General features: G+C 44.9%; 2 protein-coding genes across 5 annotated transcripts in view; both read right to left on the bottom strand.

The window, feature by feature from the left end:
• ctss2.1 (cathepsin S, ortholog2, tandem duplicate 1) overlaps positions 1-2415 on the bottom strand; it is a 10602-nt gene extending 8187 nt beyond the window's left edge. Inside the window, exons 1-3 of one of the 3 annotated variants that reach the window (XM_030369951.1) lie at positions 2275-2348; positions 1609-1676; positions 735-859 (exon numbers count right to left, since the gene is read on the bottom strand). In XM_030369951.1, coding sequence (XP_030225811.1) covers positions 735-854 — 120 coding nt within the window. In that variant the 5' untranslated portion in view covers positions 855-859; positions 1609-1676; positions 2275-2348. Of the gene's footprint in view, positions 1-734; positions 860-1608; positions 1677-1902; positions 1927-2274 lie in introns of those variants that run through there. The other 2 variants (XM_030369950.1, XM_030369952.1) reach the window with 2 other exon arrangements.
• Positions 2416-2652: 237 nt separating this feature from the next.
• On the bottom strand, positions 2653-16956 carry ctsk (cathepsin K). Of its 2 annotated transcripts, XM_030369948.1 has the most exons (9): positions 16715-16956; positions 15983-16109; positions 13306-13437; positions 11871-11993; positions 10295-10447; positions 6064-6282; positions 4300-4465; positions 3694-3802; positions 2653-3328 (listed from the first exon to the last, which is right to left on the bottom strand). In XM_030369948.1, the coding sequence occupies exons 2-9, from the start codon at positions 16106-16108 to the stop codon at positions 3229-3231; spliced, it is 1128 nt and encodes a 375-aa protein (XP_030225808.1). In that variant the 5' UTR covers position 16109; positions 16715-16956; the 3' UTR covers positions 2653-3228. The 2 variants fall into 2 exon arrangements, with proteins under 2 accessions (XP_030225808.1, XP_030225809.1); XM_030369949.1 differs by lacking the exon at positions 13306-13437.
• Between the last annotated feature and the right edge of the window lie 5544 nt (positions 16957-22500).

The raw sequence follows: 22500 nt of genomic DNA, 5'->3' as shown, positions 1-22500 counted from the left end.
AAGGAGCTGTCCGGGATTCATTCGGGAGTGTGTATTCGCGAATACCATTCAGCTTTGTTGTCTCTCGTTTGCGGGTGGCAATAAACTCTCCATCTATACTTGACCTGGACTCCCCGATTCCTCTTGCTTTTTAGCTAGTTGAAGTGAATTAGATAAGTTATTATTAATTCTACAACACAAGCAGCTCAGAGCACGTTGCAACCCCTTAGTCCTAAACCTTTGAACGGAGTGCCGTTTGCCATGAATCAGCAGCTCTCTGCTCATTCTGTCTGTGAAGGGTTCCGTTTTTCAAAATGTTCTGAAGTGTTAGAATGCTTGACAGACTTATTGAAGGAAAGTTGCTCATTTATTTCTTCATGTATAGGGCATTCAATGGAGGGAATTGCGACTTACCCCCATGGTAGGGCTGGGGTACGCAAACAACGCGTCGCACAACCTTATGTCGAGCCATAAAGAAACACTTACACTTACTTAGACTTTACTTTCTAATCACGAGAGCTGCTACACTGAGCCCGTCTGACATGCAGCAAACTGCTAAAATAGACTTGAGGTCTATTTTTGCACACGTCAACGCGGCCATCTATGTATAAACTGTGTGTTTTCAAAGAAAGTAGGTATGTTTGTATGTTAATCAATTAACTAATGCATAGATTAGTATTTGTAGACGCATATTGGAGGGGAAAAAGAAATTCTCTTGTCTGGGAATAGGACTAAATTGTTACATTGGATCCTACCTGGGTCTCATAGTTCTTGTTGTAGGTCCTTTTCCACATTGCCCAGGGGAGGTCAAACTCAGTGTCAAACATTGCCGCCGCCGTCAGACAAAGGGAGGCGAGCAGCATACAGTTAAACATGGTTCCTATAGAAGCAAGTAACACGGATGAACATTCAGTTATTTAATAAAACATCCCTCCCAAAACTTGACTGTAAAATTGACAATTCATTCTCAATCCATTTCAGGTAGCCTATGAAATATGGAGAAACCAGCCAAAGTAAGCTGTATGTGTTTGATCTCCTATCTTGAAATGCGTCCCCTTGTAAAATATTTTCCTGGATGTTTGACCAAATTAAGTGAATATTGTCAATCGTCAATAAAGTGACTTTTTATGGATCGACCTGGGGCCCACCTCGGCTCTCAAAGCCCAGCCCATCACAAAGAATCGCGAAGGGGACATATTTCTCAACAGGAGGGCCTACTACATCACAACACCGACCTCCTGATAGCTAGACAGAGAGGTAGGCCATCCAAGCATTGCATTCGACCCAAATCAGAATCAATAAAGTCCTGTGACAGCTAGAGATCCAGGATCTACAAATAAATAATCAAATCAGGGAAATGTTGACCTAAAGGACAGAGTGGCCTATGTTCTCATCAAGCAGAAGAATGTATAAGGGGATCCCTGCTCCTTTGTGACCAGTTTACCCCAGGCACAAAGGTTAATGTGAGATAACATTAGGAACAGGTAGGGCGGCTAGACAATACAAGGAATAGGAAACAAAGCTTAGAATGATGATTAAAAGTATACAACATATGGATTTTTCCATCATAAGAACTCAAGAGGCCTACATAAACTTGATAAAGCCGTCCACCACAGCAAATGTTATGACCTTTTACAAATCCGTTACACACAGTTACAAAAATGAGACAGAAAGACTAATTCAAATTTAGATTCATTCTGTAGCGCACAGACAGAGACAGAGACAGACCCCCCCACACACACACACGCGCGCACACACACACACACACACACACACACACACACACACACACACACACACACACACACACACACACACACACACACACACACACACACACACACACACACACACACACACACACACACACACACACACACACACACAGTTTACAGTAAGAGGAAGTAGGAACCGAAAACCAACTGCAGGTGGATCAGCAAAACGTGTCAATGCCTCAAAGAGTCAATGCACTAAAAGTGTGTTGTGGGAAGGAGTGTGTGGTGGGTAGGAGCGTGTGGTGGGTAGAAGGGTGTGAGAGAAAGAGAGTCACACCCCGAATGCATATTAAGACACATATATAAAGACTGCATGTTGTTATAGGCTACATAACAGCCAATATCCATAGCCAAAATTATCGCCTTTATGTTCATAATTTCCTTTGTTTTGCGGTGGAAATTTCACAAAATATATGCACAAAATGTAAATTAAAGAACCCTAATGAATGAAACGTTATATGTCCGCGTTCACGTTGAAGGTCTTTCAGCCGTTTTTCATCTTTCATTCAGTTGGACTTACCTTGATAGAAAAAGGTCCAATGACGCTGGGACGGAACGAGTTTGAGTGGGCTGTCTCTTTCCTCGCAAAGAGGCTTGCCTATTTATTACTTCATGTCGTCACGTGGTTCAAGTCGTTTCTTCCGCCTGTCCTCGGATATACAGTAACTTTTGGTGCCTGTCTTTGCGATATTATTCTCAGCGTTGCGCCTGAGTAAGAAGACCAAAGGTACTCCAACCAAACATGGGCCTATCGGATATATTTTTTTATGTTTTATCTTTCATGTCTTCTTACTAAAGACATAAACCACAGCCAAAGCCACAGAAATACTGCATGAATGACGAAATCTGTAGAGTCGACAGCCTGTCATGAATACAACAAATAAAAAATACAACATGATACATTTGAAACCGAAAGATTTATTTAACATGACATACAAAATAGTTTGATACAGTTTAATCATAAAAAGTAACAAAAGAGTGCTGACCAGAGCAAGAAAACAAAAGACAAAGATCAAAAAGAGGAAGGTTAAGATTTGAATGTAGACACTATATTCTTTATCAACAGGAAGATGGCCCATTGCCCTGCAATGTTGCCACTCACAAATTAAAACCATGTGACGCTTAAGGCCTCAACACACATTATTTAACTACATCTTAACACATCTTAACACTGGTAAAAAACATGATCTGTTAACAAAAATGTTTCTATTCCAAACGCATCCTCTCGGGACAAATGTAATGCGATTCAAAGTGCTTCAGAGAAATAAAAAAAAGACTAGAGAGCCAAAGGCAAGGCACGACGAACTTGGAGATCTAGATTATTTCTTAATCTTGATTTTATTCCAGCAGGTCAATTCTAGAATATTTCACATTCCTGTTTGTCGACGTTGGTCATCTGGACGACAAGTCCTCCTGATGTGCTTCGCTGTCCTTTCCCGTCTTGCCCCTCAGCGAAGAGACGCCGCTCGTCCCCTCACATGATTGGATAGCTGGCCATGTTGGCGATCCCGCAGAGGTTGCCACGGTTACGCGCCATCAGGATGTATCCCTTGTGGCCCCAGTCCTCGCCCCAACTGTCAACCAAAAAAAAACAATCGAAAAAAGAAAGAGAAGGGTAGAGGAAGATGACGAAGAAGAGGAGGTTGAGATCAGTCCGACGGCGCCAGAAGTCAAAACGCTCACTCTGTGTCAACACAGGAACCACCAGGCCCCAACTTCATCATCATCATCATCATCATCATCATCATCATCATCATCATCATCATCATCATCATCATCATCATCATCATCATCTTCATCATCAGCTGCAGCACCATCACCAACTGCTACAGATCAATCCGCTGTCTTCTGTCCCATTATCAACCGCCAGTGCCACCTGACTCCCCCTGCCCCCTTGCCTGACAGGGTGTCGGGTCCGACGGCCCCCCCGACCCCTCACCTGTTCTTGATGATCCAGTACTTCTTGCCCTTGGCGGTGACTCCAAAGCCCACTGCCAACACGGCGTGATTGATGTCTTCGGCGTTGCAGTTCCTGTCGTAGTACACACCTGGAGGAATGACACGAAGAGGTGTCGGGAGACATCTGTGACTCAATGGGTCACCACAACAGACCTTCCTTTAATGATAACATACTGGAGGTACCTTTCTGCCAGGATGATGTCTTTAGGATGGTACCACTCACTCATTATCATCACTCACCCTAACTCAGAAGACTAGAAGATACAACGGGATACGACTATACAACCACAACATGCAGAGCAAGACATTTCCATTGAGTGTTACATTGGATGTCAGTGATGACACTTGACGCACACTTTTTCACTATCAAGTCACATCTCGGACACTTTAACCCAACGGGTCATCCAGTGGTTTTAGATCCGGCTCACTAAGCAGCAGGTAAAGGCTTAGACCCGTGGCACTAGGATGCCCACAGTGAGACTCTTTCAGCCAGGGGAGTGGAACACCCTCACCAAAGAGGACATCCACCCGCCCATCCTCCCCCACCATTGCCTGTGGTTTGTGAATAATGCCACAGCGGACTGACCATGCTGGTAGAACTGGAAGGTGCCCAGGCCGGCGTCGATACCCACGGACACAGGGCCCGCCTTGAAGAGGGCCACGGCCAGGGCCCTCTCGTCTCCCACGGGGATCTGCTTGTAGCCCTTGCACTCAGCGGCCACGCCGGAGACGTTGAAGCCGCATTGCTGGTCCTGCAGGCACCGATAGACACAGGTCATACACATTTAGGACAACCATTTTACATTACATGTTACGTAAAACGATTCTGAAAAAATTAGATTAGATTAGATTAGGTTAGATTAGATTCAACTTTATTGTCACTAGCAGAGTAAAAGTACAGAACAAATTAAATGTAGTTGACGTCTAACCTGAAGTGCAAAAGAAGCATTGAAATACCAAACTGCTATTTTAGTACACTGTGTAAGGTTATAAATACAGGTTTGTCAGAAGTATAGGGGGATTATGTACCGAGAGTATAAATATACATTTATATATACATGTAGTATATCAATGTATTTTTTTTAGGTTTTGGTCAGGTTATGGATTATATGATAAAAGTTTAAAAAGTATTGCGCAGGTTTTTTTTCTTTTGCGTGATAGCTGTGCAAGGGCAATAGGTAAAACAGTGCAGTAATGAATGTAAACTGTTATATAGTACAAAGCAGTAAATGTAAACAGGTAAACATTGCAGAGAGTGAAACGCAACAGGTAAGCAGGTAGCCATTTTAAAGTCAAGTGCTAGACAGTGCAGTTCAGTGCAGCAATTAGTGTAAACAGTTATACAGTGCAAGGCAGTAAATGTAAACAGGTTGAACATTGCCTAAAGTGAGATGCAACAGGTAAGCATGTAACCATTTAAAAGTCCAGTGCTAGACGGGGCTGGGGGTTTGTTCAACAGTGTTAAAGCCTCTGGAAAAATGTGCATACACTGATGATGAAATCAATAATAATGAAAGTCGATTCCAAATGTCAAGATGGGTTTTAGATCTACAAAATAATTAAAATGCAAAAAATGAAAATGAACTAAAGTCCACACTGCTCATGTGTAAAGGTGTATATCAAACATATTTACATCTCAATGTTTTGATACACCATTTGATAGAGAACTGATTGTTTAAGGGTATTCCGAATAAATCATACCAAAACCACAGTCTTGGCCTTTTAGAGTTAATTTACTTCCTCCTTTGGAGGAAAACAGAAGTGATCTTGTTGCAAAAATTGTTTAAACCTGTTTACCACACCACTTCCCTAAAGCTTTCAACAGCTGTAGGAACTGAAAGATGAACTTCTACAAATAGTTTTGATGAAATGCAATTCTAACTACCGGTAGTTAAAATACATGACTTTATGAAAGCAACGCATGACTGGGTCAAGAAAGGTCCATTTCTGCACTGTTGTGTTGTGTGGATCCCATCACTGCAGTACAAAATGCCATTCAATACTAACTGAACATAATTTTTCTTCTACTGTTCCTTAACTTGATTAATTCTGTGTAAGACAACTTCTGACGTCCCTCCATTTATCGTACTGATCCTACTGTGCACTAGTCCAAATGAGGACGAGAGCAACTGTTTGTTTAAGGGAACAATAAAAATTCAAGTCTTCCTGTCGTCCCGCACACAATAGCCACACGTTCTGACACGTTTTCGGTAGTATTTTATTCTGAAAACCCATTCATTGTTTATGATCTATTAAAACGCTGCAGCTTATATTATGTTTAAGTAGTAAAATCAATTCCATTAAGGGAATTAGCAGAAGAAGCGCTGGTCTGGAGTGATAGTCACGGTACCTGGCCAACGTAGGGGTAGGACTCGTCAGAGTCGATGCCTCCATTCTGCATGACGTAGCTGAAGGCGTTGGTCATGTAGCCTCCCCCGCAGCCGCTGTTCTCGGTCACACAGTCCACCAGGTTCTGGGGGCTCAGGTCCCGCAGGGTCCCAGTGGTCTTGGCCAGCTGGCCCTCCAGGGCCCCTGCTGAGCTGAACGCCCAGCAGGACCCACAGGAGCCCTGGAGAGAGTGGGAGGGGAGGACGGGGGTGGAGGAGGAGGGAGGGAGGGAGGGAGGGAGGGGGTGTTAATAAATAATAATAGCCCTTGAAACTATGCAGACAAAGGCATAAGGCTTGGGTGCCAGTGTAGTACTTTATGTGTCCACAAGGAGACAGTATATGACTGGTTAAAACTGGAGTTGGGCCACCTCTTCTCATTTAAAATAATCAAGGTAATACACTCAAACCTTTTAATTGGTTTCCAGGTCAGACTTTTAATTTTAATTGCATTTAATTGCATGCTCAACAAGACTACTTGTTATATTGAGCTTTTGATCTATTGTATTCTATTTTGTTTAGTTTGTTGCCGTGGATATTCGCAGGGAAGGACACCATTAGGGATTCAGTGGTGGTAATTAATTATCTGTCTCTTCAACAAAAACCACCATAGCATTGTTTTCATGGGGAGGATTGGCCGTACCCCCCCCCCCCCCCCCCCCAGAGACAGAGACAAGTGTCTCTATCTTTACTCTGGTTTCTCGTTTCAATGAAGAGATCCTTATGTGACTTATTCAAACAGAGCAGTTGTTTACTTGATGCTGATTTGAGATCTGAGGCGGCCAGCTTCTGCTCTGATGGTTTGTTAAATTGCTTAGAAGAACACAACACAACTCAATCCAAGCATCACAAAGGAAGTGGAGGAGAAACCACTGGGGTCTAATGGAATGCACCCAATCAATCTGCTGCATGATTCATTGGAAACTGGTAACAATGGTGGGGAGTGGGGACACATTCATAACCACAGTTTGCATCCTTGCCTACTAGGGTGTGTGACTCCAGTATGCTTGATTGCTATTGTTGCTATTGTTATTTTGTGGTTTTCGTTTTTGTTCTTGCATCTAGCAGGCTGTTTTTTTTTCAAACATACAGTTAACAAAAGTAACATCTGAGTTAAAGCAGCCATCCACTTCCAATGAGCATGTCAATGTTCAGATCTAACATGTTGTATACTGACAACAGCTGGAACCAGGAACAATAACATTTCTTTATTTACCTTAGCCAAAAGCCGTAAAGAGAGCCTCGCTCTCCAATCCACTCATTACAACTAATTAGGCTTATAATCAAAAACAGCTTTTTTGTTGTCAAATCTAATTAGCAGGCAAGAGAGAGAGAGAGAGAGAGAGAGAGAGAGAGAGAGAGAGAGAGGGAGAGGGAGAGGGAGAGGGAGAGGGAGAGAGAGAGAGAGAGAGAGAGAGAGAGAGAGAGAGAGAGAGAGAGAGAGAGAGAGAGTGGCCCAATCCCAAAGTGAGCCCCTGAGGACTAAGGACTAAAGGCCGATATATGCTCTGTTTTAGACGTAGCGCGTAAGCACGTAAGATACATAACCCCCCCTTGCGCGGTAAAATATCCCCCCTTACGTGCTTAATTGCGTCGGCCCAAATTCCTGACTATGCGACTAAAACACTACGGCCCTACGCAGCTCGCAAAGACTGTGATTGGCCAGCTAACCACATCCTTTCAGGAGTCTCACATTTCCGGTTTTACAGCATAATAGCGCCATTTTTAAAAGGCTGTGACAGAAGCGAATGAGGAATTTTGAAGAAGGAGAAGAAGAAAACACAAGAACGAATTATGATAATTATAAACAGTACCGCGGGAAGTAGGGGTGCTGGGGGTGCTGCCGCACCCCCTGTCTGAGGCCCTGTCTTATCACAGAAAACGATTATTTCTAAAAACTCCGGCCAAAGTGGAGATTTCTGAAAACGCCGGTTATGTGTTGTGTCAACGTCATGTGAGCGCCCGCTGTACCGTATTGGTCCGAATATAAACACAAACCCGACCTATGTTTGGAAAAAAGATTTGAAGACCAGATCTTGTTTTTTATAAATAAATAAATTGTATTCATTGAAATAATATACGAAAATTAAAAGGCATAGAATAAAACACTGCATTGCCACTAAACAGTAGTGCAAATAGGCCGTAGGCTACTGATGTGTACACAAAAGACTATTCCTGACACTCCTCTGCCCCGCTGTGTTCGCTCTGGCTGTGGTCGCTCCGCACTGTTTCGGCCCATGGCAAAGCGGGTCATCGTCGCTGCTGTCCAAGGCATTTTGAGACGCAGCATTTATTTAATGCTCATATGAACTAGTGCTGAAAAAAAGTTGTATGAAAAAGTGTGAGGGGAGCGGTGGCGCGCTAAACTTGTTCTGTGAGCAGCTGGATGTGAACCATGGTGTGAACACAACGATCGATTTTCGACTGTGCGCGCATGCACTGGTGTAATTGAGCTGCGCTGCTATATATCTTTTTTATCAATGTAGCGAGTTGCGAGTCTAGTCCAGGCTGAGTTTTTTTTTCCAGCACCCCCTGCTGAGAATACGTTTCCGCGGCTATGATTATAAATGTAAACAAGCCAGCGATTTCCACTTCCACGCCCACAGATTCGTTCGTTGCTCCCCCTACTGTTCTGGCGGAGAATCCCCTTGCAACACGCGCAGTCCTTAAGGAACCTTACGGGAACCGTAAATCAAAACTTGTCTAAAACAAGTCCCTTGTGTAAATTACGTGCTTACGTCTCTGCGTCTAAAACGACCCTAAATAGGCCTTAAGGACTCACAGGCTTAATTGATCTCAGGTGCTAAGTGAGCGAGCGTGTGAGGCCACATGGCCTCAGATAGGTATATATGGGATTGGGACAGCACTTCACGAGAGCACATGTTACCTTGAAAACGTTCAAAGACAAAGATGTTGCAGGGCCGTCGTAAAGGGGTGAAAGGTGATGACGATTCTAGGGGCCCACAGCCCAGGGGGGGCCCATGGCAATAAAATAATAATAAAAAAAATAAAATAAAAAATAAAAAGTAACTACCAGCCCATAGTACTAGGCCCCCCCCCCCCCCCCCGTCAACAATTCAGCGCAGGGGGGCTCATCAGTACCTCTTGTATAGGGGCCCAGGACTTGTTGCAACGGCCCTGGTTGCTGTACCCCTGCCGGTTAAAAAATCTCATTTTGACGTTTTTTTTGTTTTTTTGTGAATGCAATGAAAACAATCGCCTACAGCAACTTGTATGTGCCGTCACGCTCCCTGCGACTGGCGTGGACAAGACCGTCAATCTCCCCATCGGCAAAACTGAAACTCTCCACATGCCCTAACTTATAATGGTTTTCACCTCTTTGGATGCTTTTATCCTCCCCTTGGAAAAAACCTAACATTATCAAACTTCTAACCCTTTCTTTGCATTAAAAATTATAATTTAAATCCACAAACAACATATGTGTAATCCGGGGCATATAAAGACTGGGACCAGAAAATAATTACTTTCTCTCCATGAAACCCATTCATATTTTTCGATCTCATAGGTCCCATGGGCTCTACCAGAATGGCCATGACTTCGCCACAGACAGTAACGTCGTCTTGTTGCTTACCTTCCTAATTTCCAGATTTCCCTATGGTCTCCCTGGTAAACGTCACAACGCTTTGAATTGTGGGTAATTCCCTTAGGTGAAGTCTGCACTGACGCAGACTCACGGAAAGGGCTCGGTAAGTGTGGACTCAAACCCTCAAGCCCTTTGGAATTCGACATTGGGGCAGCCCTAAAGCCTCTATAATTTTGCGAGAACGCGCAATAAAGTCTGTGAGTCCGTGAGTCCGGACATTGGGATTGGGCCAGTGACATGTACTTTTCTCAACAAGGCTTCATGAATGCCCCGCATCAGGGATAATTTGTTTTCATTGGCTGGTGACACAGGAAGGCCATGGATCACCAAACAGGACAATGCTGAATGTGAAACACCCACCAAAGAATTTCTAATCTAAACTCTGTTGAAATGATAAAAAGCAGCATTAACAGCTTTACTAAGGGTGCTGGCTATTCTATTATTCTCTGCTGGTACTCATAACTCACTTTATACATTCTGTCTCTCGCCCTCTCTTTCTCTCACACTATCTCTCTCTCCACAGAATCTAGACAACCTGCTGCTAAAAAGCCCCACGCAACCTTTAACCTCTGCTCCTTAGCCCCACCGACCTGGTTTTTGACGGAGGTCACCATGCCCTTCTTGCGGTAGTCGACAGACTTGGGCAGCTTCTCCAGCTTGTCATCGAAGGCGGCGGTGAAGGTGAGGTCTCTGTTCAGTGGCACCAGCAGACCCATCATCTTCTCAGACACCTCTTCGGATGTCTGGAGGGGCGAGAGACACAGAGAGAGACAGAGAGAGAGTGTGATTTGATTTGATCAATCAATCGCTGTACTGTAAAATTATCTGTAAGTGATTGATATGATATTCTGCTAGGAATTCAAATTTCCCTTTATGAAGACTTAAAACTCAATAAATGATGTTGAACAATGCCATCAGATATAACATAATTACATATTAATATAATATATATAACACAGTGTGTATATGTAGTTATATGCATATTTAGTATGTCTTTAATAACTAGTGCAGAACAATTTAGAGTTAAACTCATGGGTCTCTTCTCAAGGTTTCAGGAGTCTGACTCCTGCCTGCCTCTGATGAGGCCTTAGCCTTTAGAGGACTCCTCAGGTATGGGCCTGTGAAGCCCTTTGAGGGTACATGTGATGAAACGGCTCAACACATGAACCACACCTCACTCATCAGGAAACCAAGACCCGCCTTCCTGTTGTTGTTCCCTTTTCATTTCACTGAAACGCATCTCGCCCGAAACCCCATTGATTCCTTCCGCACCCTTCTTTACACATAACCGCCCTCGTAAACATGACAACCAACACGTAAATCACCCCATAGTGTTAATGAAACCCGGTCCAAACCCCCACAGTAAAATAAAATAGACTTCGACTTAGATTCTATATATCAGCTGTACTGTACCAACCCCTTCTCTTCACACAGGCATGTGGAAACACAGCCTTACTCAGGACCTGCGCTGACACATACATCACTACGGCTGATTTAACGGCAGCCACGGCCCGGCCTCCGGGCTCCAGGTGGGCCCGTATCTGGCATAGGGACCGACCCGGACATCCACAAGTCACGCAAAGAACACCCAGATGGGTTCTTGTCTTGCCCAGCTTAGGGGCATGGCTCTGCCTTCACTGCCCTTGTATTTTTCAAGTCAACAAGTGTATCGTGACACACTTTTTGGAGGATAGAGATTAGTGGGCTGCAACACTGACCCAAAATACTGGGGGTCACCCCCCATCTCCCTGGGGGGGAGGGGGGATTACAGAGGGACTAGAATACAGAGCAACAGACCTAGTGGTTACAAATACCTTACATATCGCAGTGTGTCTGGTACGTGTGTCTGTGTGGTGTGTGTTTGTGTGTGTGTGTGTGTGTGTGTGTGTGTGTGTGTGTGTGTGTGTGTGTGTGTGTGTGTGTGTGTGTGCGTGTGTGTGTGTGTGTGTGTTTAGGGCTGTGTGTGTGTGTGTGTGTGTGTGTGTGTGTGTGTGTGTGTGTGTGTGTATGTATGTATGTGTGTATGTGTGTTTGTGTGTTTGTGTTTGGGGCTGTGTGTGTGTGTGTGTGTGTGTGTGTGTGTGTGTGTGTGTGTGTGTGTGTGTGTGTGTGTGTGTGTGTGTGTGTGTGTGTGTGTGTGTGTGTGTGTGAGCGTGTTCCCCTCACCATGTCTCCCAGGTGGTTCATGCCCATCTCGTAGGAGTGCATGCCCAGCGCGGCCTCTTCGTTGTGGGCCGCGATCATGCGGGAGTTCTTCTCCCAGACGGCCCTCCGGATCCCCTCCTCATCCTGGGACCAGACACACACAACACACAGAGGGACAGACACAGAAGGACAGACACACACCCCACACAGAGGGACAGACACAGAAGGACAGACACACACAGAGGGACAGACACAGAGGGACAGACACACACAGAGGGACAGACACACACAGAGAGGGACAGACACACACAGAGGGACAGACACATACAGAGGGAAAGACACACACAGAGGGACAGACACACACAGATGGACAGACACACACCCCACACAGAGGGACAGACACACTCAGAGGGACAGACACACACCCCACACAGAGGGACAGACACACACAGAGGGACAGACACACACCCCACACAGAGGGACAGACACACACAGAGGGACAGACACGCACAGAGGGACAGACACATCAACAGGCTGCATTTAAACAGATTTTTATTCTGCTGGTTGCACCCACCAGACAACTAGCCAATTAAATAACTGTCCAACTAACTAACTAAATAACTAACTAACTAACTAACTTACTAACTAACTATCTAACTGGCTAACTACCTTATTAACAAACTAACTCACTCACTTACTAATCAAGAACTACCAAGTCGCCAACCAACCAGTTAACCAACTAACTAACTAACCAACTAACTGGTCTTGACGTTGGTGCCCGGAATGTGAATGTGTTCTAATGGTGCTGACAGCTAGCGGTTGGTGAATGAATGCATGCATGAATAGGTAGAAATGAAATGTTAATGTTGTCCATTTCATTTGAACAGACCCTGTTTTGCGTCCCAGCCTTGTGTTCTCCCCTCCACCAGCCAGGACAAACAGAAACACCACACTCATATATAATTATAGGAATAGGATTTAGAATTAATTTAGTAATATTCATAATAGCAATTCGCTCACTTCTCAGTGAGATGATTTAATTAGTCTTTTATTACGATTTTCACGCTTAGCATAACACAGTTTTACCGTGAAAATATGTGATCAAAATAGTTGAACCGCTACATAACATTGAACGTAACAAGCAGTGTTGTGGCTCTTTGCACTGCTCCCCTTCATTTGATTGTTCTTGTTTCTCGCCACAAACGCTTTTAGTATCTATTGATGGCGTTTTGAAACAGCATAAAATCTGAGCTATGGGAAACACAGATACTGTGGCCGCGGGACTGCAGAAAAACCGTGTTCCACTCTCAACTCCACATTAACATAAGCACCGTGAACACAGCGTGTTTTAATCTCCATCACACTAATGGAAAATGCAAAATCTGGGCAGAGACGCTGGTTCTATTACAAGGCTATCAGATCGAGTGGGGGAGCTACAGTTTTTGACGGAGGTCACCATGCCCTTCTTGCGGTAGTCGACAGACTTGGGCAGCTTCTCCAGCTTGTCATCGAAGGCGGCGGTGAAGGTGAGGTCTCTGTTCAGTGGCACCAGCAGACCCATCATCTTCTCAGACACCTCTTCGGATGTCTGGAGGGGCGAGAGACACAGAGAGAGACAGAGAGAGAGTGTGATTTGATTTGATCAATCAATCGCTGTACTGTAAAATTATCTGTAAGTGATTGATATGATATTCTGCTAGGAATTCAAATTTCCCTTTATGAAGACTTAAAACTCAATAAATGATGTTGAACAATGCCATCAGATATAACATAATTACATATTAATATAAAAATCTGATATAATAAAAATATATATATAATAAAATCTGAGCTATGGGAAACACAGATACTGTGGCCGCGGGACTGCAGAAAAACCGTGTTCCACTCTCAACTCCACATTAACATAAGCACCGTGAACACAGCGTGTTTTAATCTCCATCACACTAATGGAAAATGCAAAATCTGGGCAGAGACGCTGGTTCTATTACAAGGCTATCAGATCGAGTGGGGGAGCTACAGTGTGTCTGAAAGGGCCCGGCCGCACCATGGATCTGTACGACCGATAAGTCCCCTGCCGTCGACCGCCACACTGGGCGGCAGTTTGCCAGGGCTGGAACCTGGTTATATGTGGCAGAACACATGCATATGTGGGCTGTGCACACACACACACACACTCCCAGACCCCACAGACAAACAGACACACGAGGAAAGGAAACGTATGAACACGCGTGGCGATTTACACACGCATAGTCAATGCTAGAGGCTGACCCCTGGAGATGGAGGTGAACACAGAAACAGGAATGCACACAGACACACAAACCCGCACACACTCATACACACACAACTGAGATGCAAAAACATAATCGCGTCTAGACATAGTGTTCTGTATAACCTTGAGCCGGCCGCACACTGCCACGCACACACACACCACACACAGAGACACAGAGAGACACATAAACACAGACAAACACACACATTTAGGCAAGAGAAATGTTTGCTGTTTGTTAAAGGGAAAGTGAAACCACAGTTTTTGATTTAATGAGAGCATATGCAGTCTGAGATCCTTTTAGGGATAGGAATATACTGTGTGTTTGTGTGCGTTGTGTGTATGGTTGTTTGTGGTGTGTGTGTGTCTGTGTGTGTGTATTTGCATGTGTGAGTGTGTGTTTGCTCATATTTGTGAAGAGAGAGATAAAGATAAAAAAGAGTGTATGCCGGTTGAAATATTCGGGCCAAGGACATAATAAAATGCTATACATTATTTGAATGGTAAAAATTGGTAAAAAAGCATAAGTAAAACATACGTTCAACCATGGTTATGCAGAGTAGGGCCTATCATAAAATGATTTGATAAATCTCAGAATTAGAGAATTGAGGACAACCTAAGCGATTGAATTAACTAGTCTACATACGTTACTGTCAGTTCGCCAGTGGCAATGGCAGACAACCACCAACTGGATTTCTGGTAGCACAGATCATGCACCGGGGACCCCCCATGTCCTGTCACAAGGCCTCAATGAACCCTTATCTAGGTTTCACCTGTTTGAACTCAAGCACTGCCATTAATTCACGAGTTTGGAAGGAATATCTGTTTTTTTCTGTTCTTCATATTGCTTAGGATGCAGAGGGGCGTAAGGATGTTCAAGTGTCAATTAAGCATTTATAGGTATGAACATTCTAAGTATTTGAATAAAGGTGTTTCAGCCTTTTTCATTTCAGTCACTGAGACGGATTTTTGAGTTGCACAGTTGATAGTCTAGTTGCACTAGAATCAATCTCATCAATGATATTAATGTTGGTCAACTCTGTTATCTGAGCTCTGTACGTCCACAACCAGAAAGTAGAACTGAAAGGAGAAGGAAATCATGTGACTATGTTTAAGCGTCACAAACGTGTTCCTACTTAGTGTGTTAAATGAATGGTTTTATGTGTATCACTTCATGTGTGGTTGTTCCTCAAATTGAAGGAGCGCTTTGCGGCTTATGATTATATATATATATGCAATGAGAAAAATCTGACACACTGAGATAGGAATAGACAGACATACAGACAACACGCAGGAAGACAGACGTAATTCCATGCAGACCGAGAGATAGAGTGACACAGAGACAGTGAGTCAAACGCACACACACACACACACACACACACACACACACACACACACACACACACACACACACACACACACACACACACACACACACACACACACACACACACACACACACACACACACACTCAAACATGTTTGCTAGTAAACTGGCACACTGAGAGAGAGAGAGAGAGAGAGAGAGAGAGAGAGAGAGAGAGAGAGAGAGAGAGAGAGAGAGAGAGAGAGAGAGAGAGAGAGAGAGAGAGGGTGGCTCGGAGAGATGGAGGGGAGAAGAGAAGGGGTGTGAGTGACCCAAAAAAATTGTTAGAACAAAGAAAGGAAGAAATAGAAATGCATCACCATGTGGCATGAGGCATAAAAGCAGATGTGCGCAAACACACACACACACACACGCACACAAACACACACACACACGCGCACACACACACACACACACACACACACACACACACACACACACACACACACACACACACAATCACACACACACGCACACACGCACACACACACACACACTGACCAGGCCGTTGTAATCCCTGCGGTGCGTGATCTTCCACTGGTCCCACTGGGCGTCCAGCGTGACCTCGTCCAGCGGGTGACACAGAGCCGCCCCCGCCAGCATCAACACGCACAAACACAGCAGCATTCTGGGAAAACAGCAGAGGGCACGTAAACAACCTGATGAATAATATGTAAACAAATGGTTACAGAATAAAATACAATGACATATGCCTATGTGTTATTGGACTTCTATTATTCCAAGTAACATCCAAGCTACTGAGACATCATGTGCGATTTCTGCGTACCAAGCAATTTTTACCAGCCAGTATGTGGGTTAGAAGAACGGATGCTGCGTGGTTAGGTTAGTTAGGTTAGTTATTATGGAGGGATCTGAAGCAGCACTTAATCTGTTTTGCATTAAGTTTTACCAATTAAATCTCTGCCCTTTACGTTTTTTTCTAGCTTTCGCAATATATTAAGTGTCACTGTTTACTTCGCACCAAAGTGGTGAAATACTGCGAGTTAGAAACGCACACACACGGCGAGGGAGCCTGTTGGTGCGGAACATTCCTGAGTTTTGGGGTTTTCCTTAAGGCGCTGTCAGCGAAAAAACGAGGTCAAAAGCACAATTTACCGTTGAACCTTATCAGTTTTACAATGCAAGGGAACAATTTCCGAGAAATTACACAAACATATTCACTAAATAAGTCTCTACACTTTGCACGTCGTCCACAAGTTCGCTTGGACTTACCTTTGGTTCAGATGTGGGACGGCGGATATTGAATGATGAAGTTGAGGTTCAATGTTGGGAGTTTCGAGCCTTCTGTCCTTTCTGCTGAAGTGGGTCAGCGGATGAGTTTATATAGGCCTACTTGGAATATGAGGAAGTAAAACTTGGGAGCTCCGGGTTTGGGAAGGAAAAAGTATTTCGAGGAAGGGGGGGTTCACATCTGGATTCTTGCAGCAGGGTGACGACTAACCAGATGATGCCAGGTGTCATATTTCAGCACTTCAAACGACCGTTATAATGTATCTGAACGTGTATTTGTTCGTTTATGTTAATTTGTACATTTTTCTTGAGCAAATATATGGACCTACCAAAGTGAAACGATATCTTTCACTCAACGTGTTAACTGAGTCTGTGTAACACACACGATCACAGGACCGCGCTCACACACACACGCAAATGCACACGGACACGCAAGCACGCACACCCACACACGCAAACACCCACACGCGCGCGCACGCACGCACGCACGCACACACACACACACACACACACACACACACACACACACACACACACACACACACACACACACACACACACACACACACACACACACACACACACGCAGTAATGCAAATTATAAGCAATGTTCAATGTGCTTTGACTGTGTTTGTTATTGTTGGAAATGAGTATTTGTCCTGCTGTTCGTGTTAGGCCTGTGTTGTCCTGTACTGTTTATGATACTTCTGCAGAATCATATTACTTTTATCCTTTAGAGGAAAGACTGTCTGTAAAAATGCTGAAAATATATTCTCGGCTTTTCACAAGGCTTTACACAAAACAATAACAAGTTTAGCCTGGTATGGTATTTAAAGGTTAAATGAAAGAAAATGAAAAAACCGGCCTCACTTTGTATTTTCCTATTACCCATCATCCGGTAAGAGCTTTTAGAGACTGAAAAATTTGAGGCTTTATTGTCATTAATCCAGTGCAATCCAGTATTTCCCTACGGGGCAGGACAATATGTATTACAAATAGGGCTACATAATGAATTCCACATCTTGGAATTTCATGCAAATATCAATGAGTAAAATTATATGCCAATCCCATCAATTGTTCAGGGATGCTGTGAGCATGTGTGGGACTCTAGTTAATTTAGGCTACAGTATTGGACATTATGGGAAAAGGTGCACTGTCCAGTGCCGGGAAACATCAACACCCCCTGTATATTTTATTTGAGGTTTTGTTTATTGATTTATTTTAAGTTATGCTGTGACTGATTGTGCATGCAGAATGAAAGGAATTAAGACATGGTTATTGTAGAATTGTCAGGAGTTATGGGGATGCCACACACAGGCACATAGGGGCAGCCCGCGGGTGGTCCTTAGGAAATCGTGGCTGTTGAGAAAGTTAACTAGAGAGCTGTATATGAAGAAGAAGGGTTATCCGATCCGTTTAATGTGTTGCAGGTGAGCCTAATATGACAATTTACTTTGTGTTCCTTTCCAGTCATTATTTTACATGTATTGTAGTGGTCCTGAGGAAAGCGTGACTGTTGAGGAAGTTAACTAGAGAGCTGTATATGAAGAAGTGTTGTTATCCGACCGTATGTTTAATGTCTTGCAGACCGACGACAATAAATGCCACGTAAAGTCATCCCAACGTCTGATTAATTCAACCATAAGTGTGCTACACATGCATGTTATTTATTTAACTATTTATTAAACTACTTCCCTATTGCTTAAGCCAACAGGATATGGTGTGTTAGGGATGTGCGTGTCTGTGTGTGTGTAAATATAAACATGTACGCACATGTCTTATGACCACCCAGGACATAGAGTCACACGCCATGCGCATATGTCACCGGCTAAATGTGGCTACATTTAGCCGGTGACAGTGTGTAGGCATACATCATTTTTTTCTCATTTCCGTTTACAACACATGTCATTCATTGAAAGGATGTATATGAAGTTGTGTTCTTCTTGCAGTTCTTGATGACGTCTCAATGCACTGCTTGTTTTTTGGTGTGGACATTAGCCTCTTAAGTTGTTAATATATTATTTGAATATGAATTAATTTAGTACACTCTTTTATGGAAAGCATTTTGCAAGGAGGTGCTATGACATCATGCCGAAGGATTCCTACTGGAAAAATTGGGAAAACCCGACTGGGATCCCCCTAGCCACTTCTACGCCAACCTACTCCTAATTGGTTCATATCACAAGAAGTCAAATTCATTGTATAAGGTGATTCAATAAATCCTTGATATTTAAGGTCCAAATTACAAATGATAAAATACACATTGGCTGTTAATAGTAATATAACTTATATAAGTCTCATAATATAATATGTACAGAAGTTAACACTCTTGTATAGAACTGTAATTCAAAGGGTCCTTTATTCAGAAGAGCTTATCAACATATGTGATGTTCTCAGGGCGTGGAAACAGGGTGACTAACCTTCTGCAGGCCGATCAATACCGAACCAGGGAGGCCTGGATCAGCACTTCCAAAAGGTCAAGGACATCTTTTTGATGCCCTTGTCCTGCAGAAGCACATCGCCTCTCTGCTGATACGCTCTTGAAAACAGAGAGAGAGAGAGAGAGAGAGAGAGAGAGAGAGAGAGAGAGAGAGAGAGAGACCACGGACAGAATGAATGGACGATCAAACGTTCTGAGTTTCTCCTTTCCTTAGCTGCACACTTGCCTATCACTCAGTTTGTCTGTCTCTCTGTCCATTTGCCTGTCTGTCTGCCCACTTGTCCGGCAGTTTTCCACCATTCCCTCCGTATTTTCTGTTTCCTTCCCAGCTTCATCTCTCTGTGTCTGCCAAAGTATTATCCCCACTCCTTCTTAGCATGAGAGAGAGAGAGAGAGAGAGAGAGAGAGAGAGAGAGAGAGAGAGAGAGAGAGAGAGAGAGAGAGAGAGAGAGAGAGAGAGAGAGAGAGAGAGAGAGAGAGAGAGAGAGAGAGAGTCAAAAAGATCTACGCTCCCCCAGCCGGTGTCATCAAGCGGCGCTCTAGGTCCCAGTAGGACTCTTACTTAAGCACTCTATATACCTTCGAGCCAATTCAGCTAATGACCCGAGGAACATCCAGCCCTCTCCCCCCCCCTCCTCCTCCCCACCCCCCATCCCCTCTGATCCATCAGCCCCTCCAGGATCACCCTCCTCCCTCGCTCTCTCTCTCCACCAGGAGGGTCGTGACCTCTGCGTGCACGTACGTGCACCACCCCCCCCCCCCCCCCCCCCAACGCTCCTCCCCCACCCCCTTACCGTTCGGGTGCTTGATTAAAGAGGAGAGTCGGCCGCGGAGGGTGACGCACTCCCACAACGCCCTCGCTCTCCCCCCCCCCCCCCGAGCCCCCCGAGCCTTGCCCCCCCCGAACCCCCCGAGCCTGACCCCCCCCGAGCCCCCCGAGCCTGGCCCCCCCCCGAGCCCCCCGAGCCTGGCCGTTACGGCCCGATCAATGCTGCTGTTTTTAACGGCGGCGTTGTGTAAAGGTGCTCTTCATCTATCCCTTGATCTTCAGGATGCGTCTGTCTGTCTGCGCTCTCCCAACTGCTGAGTACTCCAAACGCGAGCGTATTGATGTGATGAGTGGGGGGCATGTTGCTGTTGCAGGGGAATTGATTTTGTATTACGAATGGATCCTTATGGATGTGTGCGGGGAACACGTCGTAGAGCCTGAGAGGCCTTCCATGATCGACTGTCTTGCGTCTTTTCCTTCCTTCCTCTCTCCCTCTCTCCCCCTCTCTCGCTCTCCCTCTCTGTTGCTCTCTCTCCCCCCCCCCTCTCTCTTTCTTTGACATCATTAGGCAGTGGGGGGCACATCCGTTTCCTCTTCCTCTGCACACCAGCAAAACCCTACCACAAAATCGGAGGAAGTGCACTGGCCGGAACCCCTTCCCTCTTCTTCTGTCACATGACCAGCCTGACTCAGACCATCACGGGATGATGTCCACACGGTGTAGCAAGCATAACAGTTCTGCCTACCACACCAACTCACAAAGTTTGAGTCATTTAGCAGATAGTTTTCAGAGCGCATTGGTTCCTTAGCTTTTGATTTGGCTTTTGACCCCAGTTCTTTTCTTCTTATCTTTTAGAACTGCAACCAATCTGCTTCCACACACACACACACACACACACACACACACACACACACACACACACACTCATGCATACTGTGGCAACCCGCTACTCCAGTGAGCCGGGTTCCAGGAACGAATCACACGTTAACGAGGGTTAAGCCGCACTCGGCATTCATTGCATACAACTTAAATCATATAATCGCGGTCTCTAGGGCCTCCGTGAGCCTCTAGCCGCTCGCGGACCCGAGCGCCTCTCCGCTGCCTCTCGCTCCTGGTCTTTCCCGAATGTCAGTCCTCCTGCTCCCTTTAAAATGGCTCCTCTGCCTCCGGCCAGGTGTCCCCCAATCTCGCTGATTGGGGAGAGAGTGATGCTCTTCGTCGCCACTCAGTGGGTGGCGGCGGTATACGCCGTCAATCACCCCACCTCGGACCCGCCCGGCCCGAGGTTTAAGTGGCGGGATGCCACAACACACACACACACACACACACACACATACACCTACATATCCTTTGAATCTGCCCATAACATCAATGTCCCAGCATACATAATCATATCCCACCTCACTAAGTGTTTAAAAGTGCTTAGCTCATGATTACGAATAATCTGGTATCGTCTGTTCGTTCAAACAGAATGTTTAGGAAAGCTTTAAAAGTATGATTTTACCTCAAAGTTATTAATTAAATATCTATAGCTCAGAAGTCTGCAATCTCCCGCGACCTCATTTGTTCATCAGGGGACCTCGAGTAGGGGTCCTGAGTTGGGCCCCTAAGGGGGTGCCCGGCGCCACGGTTGGGCAGCACAGGTTTAGGCACCGTGCTCCGAGGAGTACATACACAGGTTTACACTGGGGACACACGCGCTGCTGGACCACCCTGCACCTTGCAGTCGCTAGAGGCATCCTCCTCATAAACGATGAATAAAGACACGGTGGTCCGGTGGACGTTACGTAATCCCAGTGCAGAGGCACCTGCTGGCCCCGGCTCAGGCCTCTCTGGACGAGACATGCATCGTGAGTTTTGTTTCAGCACACGGCGTAATCACTCCCCCCCCCCCCCCCACGCCCCCACCCCTGCTGTCAATCTACAAAGGAAATGAAAGGATTAAAAAAACTGCACACTTGAACTATGCACACTTTTCACTTTTCATTGACCAGTCCAGGGATTAAGGAATTAGACACCGAAAGGGCTTTAAAAGCTTGTTTTGATTCAGTCGGATTAGACATGGCTGGTCTTTTCCCTTTGGTTTTATACAGCGGTTGTTACTTGTGGTTGTTATTAACATCAAAATCACTGCGAAAATCTCTGTTGCGTCGATATATTTCGTTTTTCATTCACTTCTCAAAAATACTTTCAATTTTTCAAGTTAACCAATCTGGGTTGCTTTTATGATGAACAACAGAACCACACACACAGAAACACACAATCACAACCACACCACACACACACACACACACACACACACACACACACACACACACACACACACACACACATATCCACAGACAATCAGTCAGACACACACACACACACTCACACACAAAAACTGATGGCAACAGCTTGTGGTTGGCATCGGAACCTCAGCTGAAGGTAGAGGCTTTGGGACAGAGACAGGCGATAACGGAAATACTCATCCTAAATGATCAACTAATTGCGCTGGATTGTGGCAATAGAAGAAAAGTCCCTCATGATTATCCACATCTAATTGAATCTGTTGAATT

The sequence above is a fragment of the Gadus morhua genome, chromosome 11, assembly GCF_902167405.1.
Source record: "Gadus morhua chromosome 11, gadMor3.0, whole genome shotgun sequence".
NCBI lineage: Eukaryota > Metazoa > Chordata > Actinopteri > Gadiformes > Gadidae > Gadus > Gadus morhua.
Note: the sequence above shows the minus strand (reverse complement) of the source record. Positions and strands in the feature narration are given on the sequence as shown.

Excerpts from the sequence above, each read along its gene's own strand:
- ctsk (XM_030369948.1), bottom strand. The coding sequence starts at position 16,108 with ATGCTGCTGTGTTTGTGCGTGTTGATGCTGGCGGGGGCGGCTCTGTGT. Across the intron at positions 6,283-10,294 it reads TGACCTCCGTCAAAAACCAG|GGCTCCTGTGGGTCCTGCTG; the intron begins GTCGGTGGGGCT and ends CACTCTCTCCAG. Across the intron at positions 3,803-4,299 it reads CTTCCAGTTCTACCAGCATG|GTGTGTACTACGACAGGAAC; the intron begins GTCAGTCCGCTG and ends TCATTCCTCCAG.